Raw genomic sequence first — 16886 nt, 5'->3', positions numbered from 1 at the left:
TGTGCACAGCTTCCACTTTCATTAATTGGAAAGAGGTCACTAGTAATAGATCATTTCTCAAAGTTCAGCCCACTGGCCCTTTTTTTTTGGTATTTTCCTAGTTTTCTTTGTGGAGTTTCTCTACCTTATGTTGAATATACTGTAATATAAATTCTTCATCAGCTTTAAAATAGCCTTTGAGGATGGTATTGTACCATAGGTGTTTTCTTGGTGTGGAGTAGTTTACTTCTTTCTCTTTGGGAGTTGCATTTCTATAGTTCTAGGATCTTTCTCTTACTTTCTTTATGTGCATGTGAGGGTGGGGAGGAACAACATGAGCTGTTTCTTTGTTTTTTTCTAAATGATCAGAAAATGCTACTTCTGACTTAGAAATGCTGGCTTGGTTTCGCAAATCACAAATTTAGTATACTGGAGTAGAAAGAGACTTTGGTGAGCATGGGAGATAATGCTGATGTTTTCCTTTAGACCCAGGGGTGAAATGATTTTCTGAAGTCACATGGGTACCAGAACCTTGATAACTGGCTCTTAGGTTGTCAACTTTGACTTTGAGGTTACTTGTTCATTCACTCAGTAAGTATTTACCAAGCACCGAGAATTTGTCAGGTGCCATGTTGGGTGCTGAAGATACATCATTGTGCAAAACAGAAATAAATCCTCACCCCAAGGGGGTTTGTATTCTTTTTTTTGAGACAGAGTCTCGCTCTGTCGCCCAGGCTGGAGTGCAGGAGCTGGATCTCAGCTCACTGCAAGCTCCGCCTCCCAGGTTTACGCCATTCTCCTGCCTCAGCTTCCCGAGTAGCTGGGACTACAGGCGCCCGCCACCTCGCCCGTCTAGTTTTTTTTTTTTTTTTTTTTGTACTTTTTAGTAGAGATAGGGTTTCACCGTGTTAGCCAGGATGGTCTCGATCTCCTGACCTCGTGATCCGCCCGTCTTGGCCTCCCAAAGTGCTGGGATTACAGGCTTGAGCCACCGCGCCCAGCCAGGGTTTTGTATTCTTGTCAGAGAAGTTAGATGATAAAACACGTAAGTTCACGATATATTAAACTACAAGTGCTACGGAGATACAAGGAGTCACAATCATTCAGATATTTTTCTGTAATACTTTTAATATACAGATATCTATAATTTAAAGATGTTGGTGTTACAACAAACTGCATGTGAAGTGAAGCTTGGTTTATTCTCCATTAATCAAATTTATATGATCCCACAGATACTGACCTAATTCTGGATTTGAAACCATTTGGTGCAAAAGGAGTAAGTGATCTCTGAGGCACACTGGCTGCACCAGCAGTAGATTTTTTTTTTTTTTTTTAATGCATTTAGGGCATTGGATACTTTTCCAAATTCTCTATTTGTCCTCCTGCTCTGGATCATTGGACTTCTTTTCCTGCTTGGGCATACTTACTCTGATTGTACACTTGAGTTTTCATTACCTTGACATATGTGATATTGAAGAAAACCAGGATGTGATATCCTCTTAGCTGGAGTGTGAGGATTGAGAACCAGAGAATATTATTGAAGACTTTGCTATGTAGTCTAGAGTTTAATTTGCAGGTTCTCAAAAAACACTCAAGGCTTTTGATTGCAGTTGCGCTTTAGGAGGTTTCTCCTAGCATCCATATATGTGATGAATTATAACATGGAAGTCTTTGCTAGTTCACAGTGAGTCAGAGATTACGTGCATCACAAAATCCTTATGCATCAAGAGAACATTTTTTAAAATGTGAATGAAATAATAAAAATATAGTTTCAATTTTGACATAAAATGTTTGGACCAGAAAGGCAATAGCCCTGGAGATTGTATCTGTTAGAAGTGAGTTAGGAGGCAGGATATAGACACTCAGAAATTAATGGAACTCATTGACAAAAAAGTAAGGACAAACATATGAGCAAGAAGGAAGACATTTGGGGATGAAAAGGAAGCAGAGTAGAGAGGGAGAAATTTGAAAACAAGAATAGAGTTGAATCACAGGCCTAAGAAGTAAAAGAAACGTTTGCCTTGGATAGTTATCTAGGAATAGGAGGCTTAAAAAAAGGGGGTGAATTTGGAGTAATTTCTTTGTCAAGGATAGAATTCAGGATAGTTGGTGAGTTGTGATTCAGGGGGCAGTGGAGAGAAGAGCTTTGGTGTCATGCTTGATTTTTGGGACTCAGAGATAAACATCTCAGTGCTGAGAGTACTATTTCTGCCATTGAAATACACATAAACTTCAAGTAAGGAAGGAAAGATGATCCTTACAAATCTTATTGAAATATACACTTTCCTACTTAAATATAGTTTAAATCTTTAATTCCTCACACAAAGCATGCATTTTATTTCCCAAAGTCAGGAGTTGCCAGACTGCCTAGCATCAGAATCAGCTGTGGGGAGCCTTAGAAATTTGATTTCTGGGCTCCACCCCAGGCCTAAACTAAGGCAAACTCCCCTGGGTGGTGGTCCTAGGATCCTTTAATTTTATGGAGATCCTTGGTGTCTCATGCAGCCTGTGGAAAATCACTGCTTTAAACACTAGTCTTGGCTGGTCGTGGTGGCTCATCCCTGTAATCCCAGCCCTTTAGGAGGCTGAGGCAGGTGGATTTCTTGAGCCTAGGAGTTCGAGACCAGCCTGGGGAATATAGGGAAACCCCATCTCTACTAAAAATACAAAAATTATTCCGGCATGTTGATGTGCACCTGTAGTCCCAGCTACTTGAGAGGCTGAGGTGGGAGGATCACCTTAGCCCAGGAGGTGGAGGCTGCAGTGACCTGAGATCGTGCCACTGCACTCTAGCCTGGGCACCAGAGTGAGACTCTGTCTCAAAACAAAACAAAACAAAAAATCAACAGTAGACTTGTGATCTATGCAGAAGAAGGCACAGTTGGAGGGTTGTACCGTTTTAGTCTATTCCTGCAGTGTGCCTTTTGAATGACCAGATCCCTGATTCCCAGTGTTATGCCAGCGCAGCCACCAAAGCTGTAAGTGCCACTTGTTTGTAGGGAAACCTAGTCATTTCTTGCCACCTTGTCCCTTACAGGCTGAGAATAGGTTTCGTTTTAAGTGTACATCTTTAGAATAACTGATGATTTTCATGAACCAGTGCCGATGCTGTGCAAATTTCCCAGGGATGAAAAAGAAAACAGCTTTTCAAATTATAATGATATACAAGGTATGACTGACTTAGTTCATACTGATGTGGACTTTGGATTCCCTAAACTTCTCTACCAATCATGAGTGTCTTCTGAGTGCAAAGAACCTCCTGGTTCATGCAAACATGAATCAAATCATCTTGTATTCTTGTCACACTTACAAAATAGAAGAGGGGTCAAAAAATAACTTATGATCTAATCAGTATAATGCTAAGGAGAATGTGCCCAGTGCTTTAGGTACAGTAAGGACAAAATGCTGCGACAGTATCAGAGCCAGAGAAGAGACTTGCAACTGGGGACATCAGAAGATGCCTAAATAGAGGAAGTTATTTGAACTGAGTCCTAATGGTTGGATATGATGCAGACAGAAAATATAAGTAAAAAAAAATACACGAAAATGGGAAAATTACAGGAATGTGCAGTAGTTTCGAGGTGTAAAGCTTGAGATTAGACATAGTAGCATCTTGAGCTAAGTACTTAGGCACGTACCTTCTGGCCACATCATGGAGGCCTCAAATTATTTGCAGTATGGAGTTTGGACCCTTTTAAAAAATCCATTTAAGGATTTTGAGCTGGATAATGACATGATCAGAGGTGCCCTCTAGGAATTTTATTCTGGCGTCCCTACATACAATGAGTTAGAGCCATAGAAGCTGGGCAACTAATGTAATATGACAGCAGAGATGAAGTCAGATCCTTATATGGGTATGTAAGAAGTGTAGAGGAGAGAAATCAGCAGCATTTGGTGATTGGGTATATGGAAAGAAGGACTGAAGATTATTCTTCGCTCATGTTACTAGGAGAGTGGTGTTACCAGCACATTTATGTATTCTTATGTGCCAGGGCATCTAGGGGTGGAAGAGAATTGTGAATGTAGTTTTTACATGTGTTAAATTTGAGATTCAAAAAAAAACAAAAAACAAAAAACGAATCCTTAGTATTAAATAAGGTAATTTAATGTGTTAAATTTAGGATGAGGGGATGGTGCTGTGGGGCTATACCTACAGTAGTGGAAAAGTGTATAAATTTCCGATCAGCTAATTTGGATTCAAAATTTAGTGCTGCAAGTCATTAGTTCTATGACCATGCATGCTATTTAATCTGTATACTTCAGTTTTCCTATCTGGAAAATGCGGCGAATGGCAATAGATTTGAGGATTTTACATGTGACTTTCCCATGGGATGTTGTGAGCATTAAAGAGCTTTGCATAGTGCTAGCAGCGTATCAGGTAAATCTCCTCCTCCTTTCCATAGCCCCGTGTTTTTCTCTTCATTGAACCTCATTAGGATGGTAGGGCCCTTGCTTGGAGCTAGTTTGCAGACCAAAAGGAAGGAGAAACAGCATTGTGAGGAGGGAGGAGTGATGATAAAAATAACAGAGAGGGCAAGAGAGAGAGGGAGAAGAGAGAGAAATGAGATTAGAGGCTTACTGTGGAGTTGTTAGCTTTTGAGAGGACGAGGGCCCCTTTTCTGAGACAGGAGACAAGTTGAAGAGAATGAATAAAGACAGTACTGATCAGAGAGTCTTGAATTTCTCTCACAGAGTCAGGAGGCCGGGCCATCTGGTAAGAGTGAGGGGAAGCTTGGGGCTGGGTTCTTGAGAGAAAGACGGTAATTCTTTTTAGATAACCACTGTGGGAAATAAGATTAGGAGTGAACTAGAGTTGAATAAAAGGATTGCCAAAAAGCAAAAGCAAAGGGGTTAGATAGCTTGAACTTTTAGTGTCCTTGTGGGTGTGTGAATTACAGAGAAGAGGTCACTGGAGGTTAAGAGGTTGTGGAAAAGAGCACTGGGCAAGGAAGCGGATGTTGAGGCTTCTCTGGGGTGGGTGGTGGCAGGAGCTTGGGTGCAGAAGAGCATGAATGGGGTGCTTCAGCCTGCGGAATGTGAAGGAGTGCTGGGAGGTCAGTTCCTGACAGCAGGAAACATGGGGGCAGTGCGAGGTGTAAGTGGTTGCTTGTCAGCAGCAAATTACTGATTATCCCCCTTCAATCAGGATACTTGGCGCCCGATTACTTTTGAGCACAAACAGCTCTGGAACTGTTTGCCTTTAAAGATGATAAGCCTGTTCTTTTCCTCCTGTAATGTAGTAGGATACAGGCTGGCACTACTTTCTAATTTTTTCCCTTTGACAATAATGGTTTGTTGGAAGAGAATAGACTTTGGAATCAAACAATCAAAATCAAATACCTGCTTCTCCACCTACTAGCTCTGGGATTGTAGGGCAAGTTCTGAAGCTGATGGATTGTTCTTTTTTCCCTCTGTGAAATCAAGATATTACCTACTTCACCTCATATTATGATGTGGACATTAAATGAGATAGTATATGTAATGTCACTGCCTCTTGGTAGAGGAAATTCAGAAAATGGTTTCTGAATTGGGGGTGGTTTTGACTCTGGGAAACAGAATCAACATCATTAAAACAAAACAAAACAAGGCAACATCAGAATTGCACAGGTCCTCATTTTCATGAGCATACTAAGTGTGCTTGCAAAGAAAACAAAATTTGTGACTTGAGGACTTCGTTAGGCACAGCAACACTTACTGCATTGACAAAAATCTCAGTAAAGTTTTCTGAAGCATTCAAATACAATTCATTTGAAGTAATAAGATAGTGGGAAGAAGTCTAGGGAAAAGCCAGCAGAAATTAAGTTTTGAAATTGTGTGAAAATGAAAGTTGTCCTTTTTGTGTTTGCATGTATCTGTTTGCCAAAATTTGACCTTTTGTGAAATATACACACCTACCATATATATAAACCTGGTATATATATGAGTATATATACCTGAACTCTCAAATTACCTTATAGTTTGGCAGTTGTGGAGTAGGTATTACTAAGTTGTCTTAAGCTAGTTCTGGGAGAGTATCCTAAGGAAAAACTATTAGATATATAGCTTAGAATTATTCCCATAATCTACTGTGACTTTCACCCTGGAGTCATCATAATTATTATTAATTTTCATAGGTAATCCTAACAATCTGGAGCAGTAGTAGCAGCCACTTTCTCTTATGGGGCAAGTCCCTGGCTTACAGAAGGTTTCTTTCTTTTGAGTCTAGCTGTGATATGGTTTGGTTCTGTGTCTTCACCCAAATCTCATCTCGAATTATAATCCCTCTGTGTCAAGAAAGGTGATTGGATCATGGGGGCAGTTTTCCTCATGTTGTTCTTGTGATAGTGAGGAAGTTCTCATGAAGTCTGTTGGTTTAAAAGTGGCAGTTTCCCCTATGTGCACTCCCTCTCCTGCCACCATGTAAGACGTGCCTGCTTCCCATTTATATTCTGCCATGATTGTAAGTTTCCTGAGTCCTCCCCAGCCATGTAGGAGTGTGAATCAATTAAAACTCTTTTGTTTATAAATTACCTAGTCTCACATAGTTCTTTGTAGCAGTGTGAAAACAGACTAATATAAGTTGTTATACTGGTGAGGCTAAGAGAAATGAGAGTATTTACTTAGACCAGAAGAGAAGGAAAGATTAAGGACTTGGTCACAAGTTCTGAATCTCAGCCCAAATGTGGTTTGGCAGGCAATGTTAGGATCCACATTGATAGACAAGATTAAAGTATAGCACAGATTGGTGCCTGGGTACCTGTGCAATGTCAGAACCCAGGCATGGAAGGAGGCACTGGGACCAGGGGCTGAGTGAGAATTTAAAAGGAGACTAGATTATGGGTCATAACCCCTACCAAGAGTCTGGGTAGTATGGTTAAAGAATAAACAGGAACAAGAGACAGCATAAAGAAATCCCTCAATGGTAAGCCAATGGATTCCAAAGTAGGAATTCTTTACATGTGCCTTGTGAAGAGTCTGGATTAGTGTTTGATTGCTGGAGGGACCAAATTCAGCACAGGTGCTTGTAATATAGACAAGAGAGATAAGTGCTGAGGCAGAGATGTCCCTAACCCTATGCAGAGTATCTTCTCAACTTGATAAAAGTTTAATTTTATTGTCATTTTCTTTTGTGGACTGTGCATGTCTTAATACCTAATACTTAATTAGGAACTATGCTATGATATTAAACAACTTTGTAATTACTCAAATAATGTCTAGTAAGCTCTTCCAACTTGATATGTCTCATATTTGACTAAACTTAAGTCATCTGATTGCGTGGCTTCATTGGGATGCCTTGATGATAAGATATAATTAAATAATGTAAATGCAAGATTTCAGAGTGTGTTCTCAAGATGACTCTGTTTTTGATTTGTGTTTGGCAATTAAAAAACAAAATCTGACCACAAGGAGGACATTGTGGAGAACCCGACTTAGATACCTCAGTGATAACTAAATTTCCATGTATTTTTCATGTGAGGCTTTAGATTACAAGGGACTGTGAAGTATCAGAAGAAGGGTGTAGGCCTCCAAGTACTAGGTTGTATTTACAGTGACATGCCAGTATTCGTCAGTAGGGCTGTGACTTTTTTTCTGTTGATTTATTTAATAGGAAGCCATTTATTGACTTTGCAAGTGAGCATCCATGGAGCCTGAAGCCAGAAATGGAGTGGAAAAATCTTATTTGATGTTGTGGCTCCTAGAAAATAATAACTAGAATTTGTGGTTGCAAATAAAACCAGTATTGCAGACAGAGTGGGTGGCCTATCAGTTAGGGTATTAATTGCCACCAAAGACACCAAGTATCTGGTGGGAGAGTTGGTGTCACTTTTAATAAAACTCAGCCTGTTTTGCTGACATGGTATTTATTGTTTAGGCATACCACAAGCTGATTGTGCTTCTTATTTTGGTTATGTATTAAAGTGTTCTTAAAATTTACCATTGGATACAGCAGTCAGTGTGCTACCTTTGATTTTTTAGTGTTCAAAAAATTAAGATTCTGTCAGTGTAAGTTCCAAGCATAAACAACTGATGTGATGGTCCTTAGATTATTGCATGCTTTTGTAGTATAATGCTGGCTATCACTCGGCTATGTATGTTTATCCTACTTTTATTTTTCTTGGTGTGGCCAGATCTAGAAGCATATGACCAAGTCATCTGCTGGGGCTCATATCCAAGTTAAGTGGTAATGTTTTACTACTTGTTTCCTACTCTGTATGAAATGTCAGTTCAGAAGGTTACTAAGAAAGGGCTTTACAGAGCCTACATCTGTCATCCAAATGGAAAAGTAAGGTTATTGTTGGGGCATCATCTGGACTTATAAAATGTAATTACATTGGTTCAATCTGGCTTTTATAGACTTTTATAGATTTTTATATTTTCTTGAAGATATAACAATGTCTAAACTATTACTGCTGACCCAGTTCTCCATTATAGCATATCTGAGGGTGTTATACCAAGTGTCAGGTTCCAACCCAAGCTGAGGACCAAGGGGAGTGGGTGGATGAGTGGCAGGTAGCTGGAAAAAATGCTCAAGGGATCGTAGACAGTTTTGATATGGCTTTACTCTCTCTCTGGGCATGAGTGAGCTGTGGGCGCAAGCAAGCCATGGGCTCAGTCAAGTCATGGGCGCGGGCCTGGGTGTGAGCGTTAGCAGGGTAGTTACACCTTTTACAGACAGTAGTGGCTCCAAGCCAAGCACACGCTCATGTGAGTGATCACCTAATGCGTCTTGCATGGTTGTATAACATGCAGAGCTTTGCGCCTGCACTCCAAACCTGCTGAGTCATGCTGGGCTGGAAGGCCACCTTGGCCTATTCCTGACTAAAGTGCAGCCATCTTCCTTACAGAAGGTCATAAGTGATTTGTGCAGTCCAATAAAGTGATATAGTGTGCTGTTGACATAACTGTATATGTCACTGAATTTATAATCTGTACTGTTTTTTGGGTATGTGTTTTATGCTATTTAAGTTTAAGGAAAGACTTCTGGAAGAAATTTTTAACACAGCATTGTCTGATTATGATATAAATGTTAATTGGATGCAAGAGAGACATACTTTCCCAATTTGCATTGTAGTTTTAAAATATATAAAGCCCAAACTGATCAATTGTTGAAACAGTTGATGGTATATTATCTAGTGTTTAAGATAGTGGAGTTATGCCAACAATGAACGAGTAATTTTTAAAATTTTCTCTCATTCTACTTTTAGACATTAAACAGATCTTCTAGGCAAAAATAGTAGGGTGAATTTAAGCCTGCTAAAAAGATTAATCTGCAAAATAGGTATTTTAGACAGTTTAGGAATGTTTCAGGATTTATGATATTGACAAATATAGAAGCTGTCATACTTCCTCACTGTCTAGGTATGATTCAACTATTGTGTTTGTGAACATTTATACTCTCAGCACGTGTCATAACTAGACTTAAGTAATAGATTTTTTTTTTGTTCTGAAAGTGTTTTTCCAATATTATGTTGTAGAGATAAAAAGGAAACCTATGATAATATTCTTAAACTCAATAATTTGTTAGAAAGTTAAAATTTATATATGAAACTATATTTTGATTGTTCTTTAGTAATCTCATGCTCCAGATGGACAGGAAGGGAGAGAGATTATTATTGAATATAGTCAGCAAAGTTTCATGCAGGTGGCAGGAATTTAGATAGCTAACATAATTCCCCAAAGTATCTTCCGTATCTTTTTATAGTATTTCATGAATCCTAGAATAAGAGTTGCTATGTTTCTCCTTGTAGAGCAAATAGATTGTGGAAATGTATTTTTAAACTCCCAAATTCATTTAATGATCATCTATTTTCAGTCTACTCTGTATTAAGTATTGGTTTTGGAATGTATCTCTGACTAAATCAAGCTCTTGTCATAAAAAATGTTGTTATGGTTAAAATCTGTAATTTTAGGACCAGCTGTTGTATTACATGTTAGTCTGGATCCCCAAATCAGATAATAAAGTAATTGTTATGTAAATAATATTGATAATTAAAATATGAGATATTACAAATTATTGCTGATACTTGAGTATTAGAAATGTGCATGCAACTTTCAGATTTTGCTTAAGGAAAGTCAGTATAAATGGCTCAAGCATTCACACAAACTCAATAACTATTCTGTATAAAGCACAGTGATTGGTGGTGGGGGGAGTTATTTTGTATATGCTTTTTGCCCAATGTGTGGTGTAGAATAGACTCCACAGTTTTCATGGTCTCTTAGGGCATGTTTGGGTCTTGTGCACCAGAAATTCTAACCCTGGCCTTTCATGTCTAGGGAGCTGCTGGGGCGCACTAGGAAGTTTGGATCTGCCTGGCTTGTGTCAGAGGTTTCTGTTAGACTTTGTGGGTGGGTCAGGCAGGGAAGTGACTGAAGATTCCCATCAGCCTGTTCTCTTAAAATGCAATTTACATGATAATACCTTACATTCTTCTACCTTATTTATGGTATTGTAAATTCCTGTTTAAGAAAGCACAGAAAGATCTGCGTTGTGTTAAGCCTAGAAAACTATTAACACCATGCTTTGATATTATTATAAATGAAAGGATTTAGAGGAAAATTTCAGATACGGGCTTAAAAAGTTAGGCCACTGTTACTAATTCATAAAATGAATGTTTAATGTCCTCAACATTTTTTTTAACAGAACAAATGACAAACATGAGTGTCTTCATTGTACCAAGAAATATGTACTTTTCTGGAACTGAGACTACAAAATTTAGAGACCAGTTCGTTTTTTGAAGTCCTTTCCCTGAAAAATCAACAACAAAAAAAAAAAAGAGGAAAGAACATTTATTGTCAAATTGGGGCCAGTCTCAGAAAACTCCTGGAGGAAGACGAGTTTTTGTTGTGGGGAACCAGACATGCAATTGCTTTTGCATGTTAAAATTTTTCTTCTCAGACATTGCCATTATAATCAACTATTATCTTACTAAATCTATAAATAGTGTTCATGTGGGAAACAGACCAGAAAACAATTAAAGTAAAATAGAAAACAGCATCATAAATTTTTAAACAAAAAGGTATAATAGCAAAATGAGAGCTTGTTTTCTTACTTGTAACCAAAATCTGATTTAAGGCAACTTCATCATTTGCTCTTGAGGTAGGAGGTACCTTAGGGGAAGCCTGTGGACTTCAGCTGTTCTGAGAGGCAATACCCAGGAGGCAGTAAGATACAGCATGGGGCCGTATGAGCCAGTGATCATTTCCTGGGTTGACCAAATGGGAAGTTCTAGTGTACTCCTGCCAATCTAATATTGTTATATTTTCATTTATTCCAAAATAGCTGTTGACAGGCTTCTATGTACTAGGTATTTATTTAGCCCTTTGGGAAATTTAATAACAAAGAATCTATGTCCTCCTAGCATTTAGACTAGTATGAAAATAAAGCATTTGTAGCATGTTTTATTTTTCATTATATGTTGAAAAAGTTATAGATTTTGTTAGGATGAATGAAAACTAGCAATCTCCTATCTTGCCAGTCCCCACTACTTAACTTTAATTTCTCAGAAAGACTATGTTGAACTTTTAGTCATTTCTTGTAATTTTTTCAAGACTATGATTGTCCTGCTATTTTTAAAATTTGTTTTTCAGTTTTAGATATTTATCATTTGCTTCATACTGTTTTCATACATGTCTTTACTTCACACTATTTTATACACGCCTTTCTCCTATTCTCTCGATAATTAAAACAACTTCAGCAAAATCAGTTTTTCATGTCGTATTGTTGTGATTTTGTACATATTAGTTACAAGCCAGTTACTCAGTTTATTGTGATTGTGTTATTTGTATAATGTTGTTTTCCCAGGAATTAACAATTGACTTGGAATTTTCTTTTTTTAAAGAAACATACTTATTATTATACTCAGGCAGCCCAAACTGACCTACCTCTTGACTTCTTTCTTTATAGACCTGTTATCAATTGCCTTCTAGCACCCAGAGTTTTGTTGACTTCTTCAAGCTCACCAACCAAGAACTTCAGTGGCAGTAGATACCTACCAGAATGATGGAATACTTTCTTTACCAAAAGAAAGCACAAAAATATAATATACTGTTATACACTCCAGTTAACATATTCTTTATATAATAATTTTTGTTCAACTTACTGTTTTCAAAACTGGAAATGTATTATAACATTAATATCAGTATTTCTGAAGAGATTTCTTTTATCCAAACTTCAAAGAAAAGACCATTAATGTATTTATCAGATTATCCTGAGTCTCCCAGGTAATCCATTGATTTCTGTTAGGGTAGCTGTGAATAAAATCCCATATGAAATAATCATAGGGTTTAACATTTCACATCAGTTTGGCTAGTGTAAGCCTAGTAATTCTGAAAAGAGAAAACAACATTTTAAGTTGGAATATTTAATTGTTAAATGGGAAATATTTTTTATCTTCCTTAATGAGTTCTTTTGATGAGACTCTTGATTTGTTTTTCTCACTTACTTGTCTTTGTTGTTGGCTTTATGCCAGAATTACTAAACTTCTAGTCTCACAGGCTGTTTCCAGTGCTAAAATGGGGAAAGGAAGTGACTAGGAATCTAACAAATAAGGTTGTATGGCCCGATACAGTGGCTCAGGCCTGTAATCCCAGCACTTTGGGAGGCTGAGGCAGGAGGATCACTTGAGTCCAAGAGTTTGAGACCAGCTGGGCAACATAGTGAGACCCTGTCTCTACAAAATAAATAAGTAAATAAATAAACAAAATTAGCCAGGTGTGGTACATGCCTGTAGTCTTACATACTTGGGAGGCTGAGGTGGGAAGATTGCTTGAGCCTGGGAGGTCGAGGCTGTAGTGAGCCAAGATCTCACCACTGCCCTCCAACCTGAGCAACAGAGCTAGACCCTGTCTCAAAAAAAAAAAAAAAGGACATAGAAGAGAAGGTTTATTTGTGTTATCATTTTTGTGACCCAAACATTCTGACTTTGGTTAATTATTCATTTTAAGCATTAGGTATGCAAAATTGATATAGGTGAATTACTCTTCCATAATTGCCATTTGGACCAATGCATTTTTAAAGAATATGCTACTATAACCTTCCTTTAATTTATTTGCTTAGTTTTTATTTGTTCCCACAATGTTTCTGAATACTTGATCTTTCCCATTTCAATTTACATTGCTGTCCTTGTTCAGTTCCTACCAACAGTAAAGCAATATAGATACCGATAGTTCAGCAGGCCTCTCAACTTTAATACAGAAACAGATCACTAGGGGATCTTGTTAAAATGCAGATTCTGGGGTGGGGCCTGACAGTCTGCATTTCTAACAAACTCCCAAGATGCTGATGTTACTGGTTCTTCTGACCACACTGAATTGAACAGCAAAGATCTAACATACCTTGCATGTAGAAGTAAAATTGATCCCTTCAGTATATGGAATCTGTTTTCAATTATCTGTGACCCTTCAGCTTCTAGAAGTCAGTGGAAAATTTTGCATTACTGGCTGCTACCAAATACACGAAATAGTAGATTTATTGCTCCTTACAGACTTCAAAATGTTTGATTATTTGTAGGTCACTGCTTAAAAATGATTTCAATGCTATATTTATCAATGTGTGTGTACATTTTACATATTAAATATATAAGCTATATCTCTTCCAATGTCTTTGAAGAAAAAATATTGTTGGTACTTGCTAAGCTTTAATTTGTAGCATGCAGACAAACATACATCTCTGATCCATAGCTGTTAGTCATTAGGATCCTATTGTATATTCTTTTATGGTTATACAAACATAAAATCACAGATACACTATATACAAATTAATAGCTTCCTTTTAATGTTTCTTCCTGTGTAATTAGATATTAGCAATGAAAATATTAGTGCTTTTCATTTTTTTTTTTTCCCAAACAGCTCAGTCACTAAAAGAATTTGCAAGACTACTCATTGCAGTAGAAGAAGAAAGGCGAAGACTGGTAAGTCTGTTCTGTATTTCTTAAGAATATTGCTTTGTTTCAACATATTAAAGAATAGACCTCCTGAACTAGAGAACTTTATACAAGGCCTTATGATTTGACACATCTACTAATTGTTATATGTATTTTTGGAATGATTTGTGACTATAATGATCATATATTGCTAATAAGATATACCTTTTTCCTAACTATTTTATTTGCTTGGCATATGTAAACTACCTTTATTTTGCTTTCAATTTACTGTTCTAGAGATTAAAAATATTGAACAGACTGCTATTAAGAAACCTATTCTAATTCAGCAAACATTTAGAGGTTATAACAACCTCAGTGTTGTAATACTGACATGTTTCAAATGTTTCAGACAATTCATGGAAAGAGGAACTTACTTGCCAGGTTAATGTTAAAAGGTAACATTTGAGTTGAACCCTGAAGTTTGGGAGAATTTTGCTAGGCTGGGAAGGGTAGGGAAAGCATTCTATATTGATGGATGAATATATGCAAAGGTATTAGAGCATAGTTACTGGTGAAACACCCATTCAAAAATAGAATTTTATGCCCAGTGTTTTCAAATATCTGTGATGTTCTCTGTCTATGATGCAATGTTCTCATCTGTAATATGGGAAAAATAGTAGTATATATCCCACAGGATTGTTGAAAAGCATCTGTAGCAGCACCTGGCACGTAGTGAATACATGTTGATGTTGATAACGATGCTGATAGTTACAGTGAGGGTTACGGACTTCTCTAAGACATTATCTCTGATTTAACTGACCTCACTGTCCACTTGGGGGATTATATACACACATACAGCCATACTTCATTTCTTTGTGCTTTACTGTACTGCATTTTGCAGATAATGTGTGGTTTTTGTTTTTCGTTTGTTTTGTTTTTGTTTTCAAATTAAGGGTTTTGGTAACCCGCATTGAGCAAATCTGTTGGCACCATTTTTCTAACAACATGTGTGTACTTTCTGTCTCTGTGTCACATTTTGGTAATTCTCTCAATGTTTCAAATTTTTTCTTTAGTATTATATCTGTTGTGGTGACCTGTGATGAGTGAATGTTGGGGTTACTGTTAGGACTTTTTTGGGACTCCACAAACCCTACCCAAATAAGACTGTGAACATAATCAATAAATGGTAAGTGTATTCTGACTGCTCTACCAGCCAGCCATTCACCCATCTCTCTTCCTGTCCTCAGATCTCCCTATTGCCTGAAACATAAATATATTGAAATTAGGCCAATTAAAATCTTTACAATGGCCGCTAAGTATTCAAGTGAAAGGAAGTGTCATGTGTCTCTCACTTTTTTAAGCCAAAAGGTAGAAATGATTTAAGTTTAGTGAAGAAGACGTGTCAAAAGCTGACACAGGCTTAAAGCTAGGCCTCTTGAACCAAATAGTTAGGAAAGTTGTAAGTGCAAAGGAAAGTTCTTGGAGGAAATTAAAAGTACTAATCTATTAAACCCACAAATGATAAGAAAATGAAACAGCATTATTACTGATATGGAGAAAGTTTTAGTGGTCTGGATAGAAGATCAAACTAGCCACATTTCCTTAAGCCAAACCCATTGAGAACAAGTCCCTAACTCTTTAATTCTTTTTTTTTTTTTTTTTTTTTTTTTTGAGACGGAGTCTCACTCTGTCATCCAGGCTGAAGTGCAGTGGCGTGATCTCTGCTCACTGCAACCTCCGCCTCCCGGGTTCAAGTGATTCTCCTGCCTCAGCCTTCTGAGTAGCTGGGATTATAGGTTCACCCCACCACACCTGGCTAATTTTTGTATTTTTAGTAGAGATGGGGTTTCACCATGTTGGTCAGGCTGGTCTCTAACTCCTGACCTTGTGATCAGCCTGCCTTTGCCTCCCAAAGTGCTGGGATTAAAGGCGTGAGCCACTGCATCTGGCCCAACTCTTCAATTCTATGAATGCTGAAAGAGGTAAGGAAGCTACAGAAGAAGAGTTTGAAGCTAGTAGTGGTTGGTTCATGAGGTTTAAGGAAAGAAGCCATCACCATAACATAAAAATGCAAGGTGAAGCAGCCAAGTGCTGATATAGAAGCTGCAGCAAGTTATCCAGAAGATCTGGCTGAGATCATGGATGAAGGTGGCTATACTAAACAATGGAATTTCAATGTAGACAAAACAGCCTTCCCTTGGAAGAAGATGCCATCTAGGACTTTCATAGCAGTAAAAGAAAAGTAGTCAGTGTCTGGCTTCAAAGGATGGGCTGATTCTCATGTTAGGGGTTAATGTGGCTGGTGACTTTAAGTTGAAGCCAGTGTTCATTTACCATTCCAGAAATCCTAGGGCCCTTAAGAATTATGCTAAATCTACCCTATCTGGGCTCTAGGTATAGAACATAGAGCCTGGATGGGAGCACATCAGTTTACAGCATGGTTTGCTGAATATTTTAAGCCCACTGTTGAGACCTGTTGTTCAGGAAAAAAACAAACAAAAAAACAAAAAAACAAAAACAAAAACAAAAAAAATAAAGATAACATTAAAAATATTACTACTCATTGACAATGTACCTGGTCACCCAAGAGCTATGATGGAGATGTGCAAGGAGATTAGTGTTGTTTTCATGTCTGTTAACACAGCATTCATTCTGCAGCCCATGAATCAAGGAGTAATTTTGACTTTCAAGTCTTATGATTTAAGAAATGCATTTTTGCAAGGCTATAGCTGCCATAGATTTTGATTTTTCTGATGGAGCTCATCAAAGTAAATTGAAAACTTTCTGGAAAAGATTCATCACTAGAAGTTGATTCTAGTAATGCATGCTCACAAAGAGGTCAAAATATCAACTGAAGTTTGGAAGAAGTTGATTGCAACCCTCACGGATGACTTGGAGAGGTTCAAAACTCAGTGGAGTAAGTTAACTATAGATGTGATGGAAGATTTAAGAGAACTAGAATTTAAAGTGGAGCCTGAAGAGGTGACTGAATTGCTGCAATTTCATGATGAGACTTAAATGGATAAGGAATTGCTTCCTATGGATAAGCAAAATACATGGTTTCTT

General features: G+C 37.7%; 1 protein-coding gene across 1 annotated transcript in view; it reads left to right on the top strand.

Annotated features, from left to right (window-relative positions):
• ARHGAP42 (Rho GTPase activating protein 42) overlaps positions 1-16886 on the top strand; it is a 313699-nt gene that overhangs the window by 93981 nt on the left and 202832 nt on the right. The window contains exon 3 of the mRNA XM_003910587.5: positions 13807-13868. Coding sequence (XP_003910636.2) covers positions 13807-13868 — 62 coding nt within the window. The remainder of the gene's footprint in view (positions 1-13806; positions 13869-16886) is intronic.

Source organism: Papio anubis, chromosome 12 (assembly GCF_008728515.1).
Source record: "Papio anubis isolate 15944 chromosome 12, Panubis1.0, whole genome shotgun sequence".
In the NCBI taxonomy this organism is placed as follows: Eukaryota; Metazoa; Chordata; class Mammalia; order Primates; family Cercopithecidae; genus Papio; species Papio anubis.
Note: the sequence above shows the minus strand (reverse complement) of the source record. Positions and strands in the feature narration are given on the sequence as shown.